Source organism: Leuciscus leuciscus, assembly GCF_965113295.1.
Source record: "Leuciscus leuciscus genome assembly, chromosome: 12".
Lineage (NCBI taxonomy): Eukaryota > Metazoa > Chordata > Actinopteri > Cypriniformes > Leuciscidae > Leuciscus > Leuciscus leuciscus.
In genome coordinates this window covers 23,171,569-23,180,704 of record NC_138736.1, presented here as the reverse complement: position 1 = coordinate 23,180,704, position 9,136 = coordinate 23,171,569, and the positions used below count along the sequence as shown (strand labels likewise).

At 36.5% G+C, this 9,136-nt stretch overlaps 1 protein-coding gene across 1 annotated transcript; it reads left to right on the top strand.

Moving 5' to 3' along the window:
• Window positions 1-4,111: 4,111 nt before the first annotated feature.
• On the top strand, window positions 4,112-8,269 carry psmb10 (proteasome 20S subunit beta 10). The gene is made up of 8 exons (XM_082186802.1): window positions 4,112-4,321; window positions 4,588-4,681; window positions 4,891-4,988; window positions 5,102-5,242; window positions 5,434-5,549; window positions 5,629-5,687; window positions 6,317-6,468; window positions 7,883-8,269. The coding sequence occupies exons 1-8, from the start codon at window positions 4,263-4,265 to the stop codon at window positions 7,992-7,994; spliced, it is 831 nt and encodes a 276-aa protein (XP_082042928.1). The 5' UTR covers window positions 4,112-4,262; the 3' UTR covers window positions 7,995-8,269.
• The last annotated feature ends 867 nt before the right edge of the window (window positions 8,270-9,136 follow it).

Genomic DNA, 9,136 nt, shown 5'->3' with positions numbered 1-9,136 from the left:
CTGTAACATCCTTTTTACAAAATGGAAGCATTCAGAAAACTCTATCTGTATGTGAGGCATTTTGATGCATTAGTGCAAGTACTTACAGTAGTGCTAGTATAGTGCAACAGCTACAGTACATGTATGTGTAGTAACAGCACATAGTACAGCTCTCAAAAAATACAGTAGAGAGCAGTCTGAAGTACATCTACCTGTTTTTCTCCCGGAAGGTTGATCGAGGTGACAGTGAATCGACTCAAATTTGGCCCAGCCTCCCTCATTGTCATATCATGGACAAGGACATGGGCAACTAGAGTGGCACAAATTTCATCCGAGACTTGTCTCCTTGCCCTTCACCTCCACCTTCCTCCTCCTCCTCCTCCTCCTCCTCCTCCACTCCAGTGTCCTCGACCTCTTCCTTCATGTCTTTCTGGATCCATTGTTCTAAAACTGAATGAACTGACTCTGGCGCTTTTATCTATCTATGTACAAACTGAGCTGAAGCTGTGCTGACTGGAGTGAACAATATTGAATGCTAGTGCTTTCTAAATGACAACATGGTTTAGGCAATGAGAAATGAAGGGATTTGTGTATAGAGTTTTGCAGTGACAGTTCAACAAAGTGACAGTTTTGACGGGTGTATCTCCGCAACGCTTTAACGTATTCACACCAAACTTGGTACATGTTCCGGTACTTGGTACTTGAGGCTACATGCTGCGTTTCGGTGCAGCGCCACCTACTGGTCCGGAGATACGAAAAATGGCTCATACATATTGTAACGGTCACCAGACTATTATCACTCCCTCACAAACTACGTTTCCCATAACTCACTGCCTGGACTGATCATCACTGATTGCATTCACTTGTGTCTCATTACCCTGTTAGTCTCAGCCTATTATACCATGTTCACTCATTCACTCACTGCGAAGGTTTGTATGTTGTTGCACTGCATTTCCGAGCATTTTCCCTGGTTTTAGGATTTTTTGCCTGTTCCGTGGATAACTCTTTTGCCTCTGACCCCTGCCTGTTTTGTTTGTTTGGACGAACGGACGGCCTACCTGTGTTTTGACCTATTGCCTGTATATTGGATTACGTGTCTGGATTGCCTCTTAATTAAAGCTGCACTTGGATCTCAACCTTCGTGTGTCGGAGCAGTTCGTAACACATATAAATGTCTATAACTCCAAAACAAAATGAGATATTTTCACCAAATTTGACACACACATGTATAGGCTCACTCTGAGAACACATAAAAAAAGCGGTGGAACTACGCCACTTGGTGGCGCTATAATAGAACAAAACAAGGACATTGCCATTAATTACTTTATAATATCATGATATTAAATGCAACACTTTACGAATGCATTGGTGTACTGTTACAAAACTCTGTATGTGTCTTGATAATCCATTACAGTTTTTCAATCGATTTGGTACATTTCTCCAAACTCAAGTAACTGCTCTCAAAACATTTAACACAGTGATCTGTACACTTTGTAATTGTCCTAAACAGATTCTCCTTCATTTCATACAAATTACAAATCAAAAGCATAATTTTCTCAAAACACTGTGCACAAAATTCCCTAATGTTATCACAGCAGTTCATACAGCCAACCAAATCTTTAATATATCAGGAAAAACATTTGCAGCTTTTTCATTGGTCTTCACAAAGATCACAAGCATTTTTGTACCATTTTCAAAACACAACAAACAAAACTCTGTGAATTGTAAAATAATCAGTTGCACACCTTATGTCCTCAATTAACCCAAATTGATATCTGATGAGTTAGTAATCCACTCAACACAGAAAAAGGCAATTTCCTAATTGTTCACACATCTGTCTTAATTACAACAACTACAAAAGGGGAAGAGAAAAACAACAAAGAAGATGAATGAAGAGAAAAGACAATAAAAAGAAGAAGAATGAGCAGTGGAAAAGGAAGAGGTGTAAGAGTGAGAGGTGGTAGACAGGGAAGAGGAAGAGGGAGAGGAAGAGGAAGAGGAAGAGGGAGAGGAAGAGGGAGAGGGAGATGGAGATGGAGATGGAGATGGAGAAAGAGCAAGAGCAAGAGCAAGATGAGCTGAAGATGTAGGAGAAGGAGAAAGAAGAGCTGAGGATGTAGGAGAAAGAGAAAGAAGAGCTGAGGATGTAGGAAGAGGAGAAGATAGAGGAGTAGAGGGAGAAGAGATGGATAGATTGGAGGGCAATGGTATAGTGGAAAGAGAAAGAGTAGAACATATAAGAAGAGATGGACAGAGGAAGAGGAGGGCAAGGTGTAAGAGGAGCGCAAGGTGTAAGAGGAGAGCAAGGTGTAAGAGGAAGGCAAGGTGTAAGAGGAGGGAGGAGAGGTGGAAGGATAAGGTACACGTGTTTCAAATGAAATCAGAGCCACACTTATGTCATAAATCATGGTCTCTCACTGAGAGAAGCTGGGCAGAGAGTTCAGCCCAATATAAACAGATCCACAGTGGCTTCAATTATCCGCACATTTCAGAGGGAAAACCGGTAAGTAACTATATCATTCTACTTCAGCAACAGTTTCACAGTAGTATTGACTGCAATCAAATGCCATTACTGTAAAACACTAACTTACTGTATTGTACCTTGTGTTCTTTTTACTCTAGAGAATCTTGGAGTTGGATAGCAGTGCAACTCATTATGAGTACCTGTACATTGATGAAGCAGGCTTCAATCTTCACAAAAAAAGGAGAAGAGGGAGAAATGTGATTGGCCATCGTGCTACAGTCAATGTCCCTGGACAACGAGGAGGCAGCATCACTCTCTGTGCCACAATTTCTACAACTGGTGTTGTGGCACACAATGCTGTCTTGGGACCATACAACACAGCAAGGCTCCTACATTTTTTAAACCTCCTCAATGAAATCCTTTTTCCGCAGGGTGATCAGGAGAAAATGGTGTGGAATTTTGTAGTTGTTTGGGACAATGTCCAATTCCACCACTAGTGCGAGAGTGGTTTGAGAATCACCCACATTTCAGGATGGTGTTCCTTCCACCATATTCTCCTTTCCTGAATCCAATTTAGGAATTCTCCTATCTATTTTTTTGTGGTGTGACAACTCATTGTTATACACCTGAACTCCTCATTAAAGAACTTAATGGAAAAACAAGTATTTTCATATATTTCTTTGTGTATCTTCAGCTGAATTTGTTATCAAATCAACAGAGAACACACTTTTAGTTTTGATGTTAATATTGAATTTTAATAAATGCATTACTAGAATAAAATGCTGTGTTTCATTGTGCAGTGAATACTTAATTGTTTCGCCAACATAAGAGTGTGTTTAGTTTGCTGTGTTAACTGTTTTGAGAGCTGTTAGAGTTTGGAGAAATGTACCAAATCGATTGAGAAACTGTAAATCATATTTTTAGTTACTAAATATATGATTTTTCAGCCATTTTGCCTAAAATCATCTTTAATTTCTCATTGTTGCAGTTGGGGTTAGGCAACAACCCAGCCATGTTGGCATGTCTTATTGTCTTCGCGCTTGGCCCCGATAATTGCTGCTTGCAGCTAAATTTCTTGTTTTCATTGTTCTCAGATGTTCTGGTCCTTGTGTTTTTTGATTGATTTGTTAATAAATATTATTGACTGCAATTGGATCCAACGCTCCTGCATATTTAGAATTCCCCAGCGTTACATATCAGTTCTTGGGCCATTATTATTTATCTTTATACCGCTGGGTCAAATTATACGGTTATAATGCCCCAATTATACAACACTGTTATGACATTCAAATCTACACTGTTTGTAAACCTGCTCTATCCATTCAAACTGATCCAATTTCTGCATGTGTAAATAACATTCTTTATTTTCAGAATTCTTTAACCTGTTCTTAAATCTGAATTTTTAATTAAGGGTCTATTATTTCTTTTTGATCTAACTCATAAATTGCTTTTATTGGTGTAAGCTATTTTTCCATCTTAAATTGGCCAGATTAAATAGATCAATAATAGAATAAAACTTTTTTTTTACAAGAAAATAGACTTAGCCTACCTATTTGTATGCACAAATAGGCCTAACCCCTAACCGTTCGGTTAGAGTAACTGCTTCATTCGACTGAATGGCCTAGAGAAGCGATCATGTGTCAGAAGTGAAAGTGAAAGAAGGAACTTCTGCAGTTTGGGGCGTTAAAAGTGCTGACGCACCGACTCTTTGTGTAAAGCTGAAGCGAGTAAACGTTCAAAAGCGGTGATCAGAAAGAGCTTTACCCAAAGCTGATTGTTAGAGCTATACTTTACATATTATACAGTGTGCAGGTGAAATATGCTACACACATCGACAAAGACGCCGACCGGAGGATTCTCTTTTGAGAACACACGCAGGTGAGACATCTATAACAACATGATCAAGACGTAAATAATAAATAATATGATCAAGACATTACTACAATTTACATTGATTGCCAAGCGCTAATATGCTGACTGTAACGAAGCCAAAACATATGCAACACATCAAAGTGTTTTGACACATGAATGAGTAAACATGGCCTACTCCTAAACAACATAATAGTGACAAAAAGTAGGCCTACCTTAATAATGCCATATCTTTTAATTGTATTGTATCTGTTTGTTTGTTTATTCATTTATAGAAATGCTGTTCTGGAAGCAAATTTATCAGAGAAGGGTTACAGTGCACCAAACGCCAGGAAGACTGGCACCACCATTGCTGGCCTGATATTCAAAGTCTGTTTTGACACTGCAAAGCATGATTTGTGTTGTTAATTACTGATTAAATATTTATAATTTAAGTCTATGTTGTAATTCATTTCCATATCATTTAAGTCTATATTGTAATTCAAGTAATTGCAAATAAACTTAGCGATATTAAATTAATATGATGGTATGTACTATTTAGTTATAATAAACCAAAAAATAAATGGATTTTATTTTAGGATGGAGTGATTTTAGGTGCAGACACCAGAGCCACGGATGATATGGTCGTAGCTGATAAAAACTGCATGAAAATCCACTACATAGCTCCCAAAATCTAGTGAGTGAATCTTTTGGTTGCTCATCATCATTATTCAAGTCTCTGTCTAAACAAAATTTTATAGTGCCTGTTTTTATTGTTTTCTTTTTCTTTCGTTCTTCTTACCACAATAGCTGTTGTGGTGCAGGTGTTGCTGCTGATGCTGAGGTCACTACTCAGATGATGTCTTCAAATGTAGAACTGCATTCGCTGAGCACAGGACGACCTCCTCTTGTGGCCATGGTGACCCGACAGCTCAAACAGATGCTGTTCAGGTGAAAGTGTCATAGTCGTTCAATTTGATTTAAGTGATTATACCAAAATGACTGATACATCAAAATACATAATTCTTTATTTATTTAAGATATTGCTCACTAGTTGACTGATAATATTAGTTTATCTTAAAGGGCTTATCCAGGTCCAGGACTAGGGCTGATTGTTTCCCTTTTTTTTTTTTTTTTTTTAGGTATCAGGGGCACATTGGTTCTTCTCTAATTGTGGGAGGTGTGGATATTAACGGCCCACAGCTCTATAGCGTCTACCCTCATGGTTCCTATGATAAGCTTCCTTTCCTTACCATGGGTACTTTATCTCCTTTATTTGAATGAACACAATCAGGCATGTTTTTTCTGCACTTATTTAGCAAAACTATATATTACAGGGTCTGGAGCAGCTGCTGCCATTTCTCTATTTGAAGATCGTTACAAGCCAAATATGGAGGTAAGACAACTTTTAGACATTCTTATTGATATTTTCCAACATGGTATTGTATATGCTGTTATTGTAGTTACATTTGCATTTTAACTAGGGGTCTACGGACCCCTGAGGGCCCTTCAAAGGGGAAGTACACCCAAACACTTGCTTGATGCTCGAGAACAAACCTCATTGGTCCCTGCAGAAGCTCAATGAATGAACCTCAATCGTTCTCGTGTGTCAAGCAAGCATGTTTGATCTTCCTTTTATCAAATTTGAGCTCAATGTAACATTGACAAAAGAAGACAAAGGTAAAAGAACAACTTTTATATGGAAATGAACTACAATCCAATGAATAATTGTAAATACTGGAACAGTAAAATATAAAACTAATGATTTACGGCACATAATCAACATATTTTAAAATAAAAAGATTTAGTTTTTTGCTAAACATCCAACTGTCATCCAACTGTTGCATCCTGTTTCAGAATTTAAAGAATTTTGTTCCTGTTTTCTATTACAATCTGACATTTATTTTTTATTCTTTGCTTCTTACCCTCAATGTAATCTTTATTGTTGAATCCCACTTCCCAAAAACACGTTCTGTATTTGTTCTTGTCAATTCCACACCTACATAAACGCTTGGGAACGTAAAGATGGAGGAAGGAAAGCAGCTGGTGAGAGATGCCATCACTGCAGGCATCTTCTGTGATCTGGGTTCTGGCAGCAATGTAGACCTATGTGTGATCACAGAGAAAGCTGTGGATTATCTGAGGGGATATGACCAGCCTGTTCAGAAAGGATTGAGGTAAGATACCAGTGTAATGTGGAAGATTGCAGTAACATTAATTCTTCATCATTTTAAAATGAGAATTTAGTTCAATGTATCCATTTTCCTGGGTTTTCCAGAAAGCAGGGTTACCCCGAACTCTTGGTTGATTACATTTCTTACTCAGTTATCGGTTCCAAAACAAGGGGGTGGTAGTGGCGCAATGGATAAGACACATGCCTTTGGTGTGAGAGACCCGGGTTCGAATCCACTGTAAGACACCAATGTGTCCCTGAGCAAGACACTTAACCCCTAGTTGCTCCAGAGGCGTGCGACCTCTGACATATATAGCAATTGTAAGTCGCTTTGTATAAAAGCGTCAGCTAAATGAATAAATGTAAATGTAAATGTAAGGCCAGAAGTAAGTTCAGTCAACTCAAGAGTATGTTCACTGTGAACACACTCATACAGGAAGGTACATCCTAGTATAGAGCTCTGCAGTGATTATTATTTTTGTTGGCCAACCCAGAAGTTAGCATCACCCTGGTTCCCTCAACAAAAACTCAGTAGGATGTTTTCATTGGCTTTTTTGTATTATTGCAGAAAATAAGCTCTGTGAACAATAAAAGAAAAAAAAAAAGAAAAAAAGATTCTTACACTTTTTGTTCATCATGATAATCTTCACAAATTAACAACTTTTAAATTTGAAGCCTATAAATACAATTGTCAGAAGGCTATAAACAAACTACACCACATTGCAGGACCTCAGCTTCACCATCACTAGCTTCCAACAAATTGACAACTTCCGACTAGCGAGTAGATGATTTTTCCAGTACAGTGTGATGACATTTAATGTCCCTGACAACCTTTGTAGTCCCATTCACGAAGCCACTTGTTAGCAACAGCCTTTTTCAAGACAAGTACATTTAAAAAAAAAAAAATGCAATGATAACCCTAATCCTAACCCTACCCACAGACCTTATTTCTGGCAAACAAAAAAACTTTTAAAAATCTATTGACTTCAGGACGGTGGAACCGGAAGTTCTAAAATGCTAACTCATTTCCGGGTTTTGGCCTACAAAATGTCATCCCTGCAGCACTCTATTCACTTACTTGTGAACTATTCTATGCCATTTTTTAGTAAACATAGGGCCAGATTTTTGGGGTTAAAATAAACACTGTCAGGATTTACTAAAGACAATAAATTTGTAGACATTTTTAATGAAACCGAATGTTAAGGTTTCATTATATATACTATATTGCTATATATTTACTTGTATATATATTTACCACGTAAACTTATGCACAACCTGCTTTCTGGAATATACCCCTAATCAACTCTCATCCTGATCAATTCTCTTTTAATAACCTTCTGAGTTTACAACTGCACATATTTATTCATAAAATCTCTTAACATTCAAAAACATTTTCTCTCTTTCTTCTAATGCACCAGGGAGGGCACCTACAGATACAAGCCAGGCACTACTACTGTGCTCACAAAAACAGTTATTCCATTACCACTGGATGTTGTGGATGAATCTGTCCAAGTGATGGACACTGAATGAGAATATATTCACATTTCTTTACAGTCTTTCTTTAGGAAATAAGGTATATGTGAATAGGTTTCCTTTCTGGATAAAAATGGAAATCTATATTTTTCATAATTTTAGAAGTAGCCATATGTTTAGGACTTTCCATGTATTCAGTCATTTGCATTTGAGCTGTTCAAGACTGTTTTGCAAAAATGCATAGTATTAAAAAGTGTGTTTCCTTATACCTTTCCTTAACCCATCAGACATAAAATAGTTAATTCAATAAAATTTAAGATTAAAAAATGAAACATTGTCATTTTTGTTGTATTTTTTTTTTTTTTTTTAAATATCAAGCTAAATACTAATTTGTTGGATACAAAGGCAATATTAACCATACATATTTATATCATCTTATAAGAGCTTTACAACCAGATATTTCAACATGATGGGAAATCTGTATTTTTCAAAAATGTATTACCACATTGTTCAAAGCAAAGTGAGCAGACATATTTATACATATTTATATTTATATATTTACAAACTCATGAAGAAACAAACTGCATGCCTTTTAAATATTTAAAGTTAGTGAAAGCATGAGAATTATTCTTGGTCACAATTGTTACCGGTGGGGAACTATAAATCAGTCAGTTAAAAATGTATCAGTTGCTGAATAAGACCCATTATAAAGTTGCAATATTTTATTGTAAAAATATTGTAATTTTTTATATAAAATGCAATTATGTTGGGAAAGGGCATCATAAACCAAGAATAAATATAAAAAGTATAATAACATTTTTACATTGTTTTGTAATATGCAAAGTTTGTGACACCACCTACATGTTTATGTGTCCTGTGATCATGAAATGTATGATCAAGCAAAGTACGTACAATCACTATTGGACCAGTTTCTCAATACTTAGACCATTTGTTTTGTTTTTTAAATCTTTTCACACAGTGAGCACAACAGGCTAAACTGTGGATCATTTATCATTGCTTTAGCACAAAATGCATTCAATGGCTAGATCTTTTAAATTACATAAACTATTTTCTCATTCATGAACAGGCCAATTTGAATACATACTTTCTTTTCAAATCTGTAAAATCCTAACATAATACAAAATGGAATAAGACCGCAATTTGCTATTTCTAAAGTATAATACCATATTGAAAATATT

Coding starts and splice junctions, on each gene's coding strand:
- psmb10 (XM_082186802.1), top strand. CDS start 4,263: ATGCTACACACATCGACAAAGACGCCGACCGGAGGATTCTCTTTTGAG. Junction 4,989..5,101: donor TACATAGCTCCCAAAATCTA/GTGAGTGAATCT, acceptor TTACCACAATAG/CTGTTGTGGTGCAGGTGTTG. Junction 5,243..5,433: donor CTCAAACAGATGCTGTTCAG/GTGAAAGTGTCA, acceptor TTTTTTTTTTAG/GTATCAGGGGCACATTGGTT.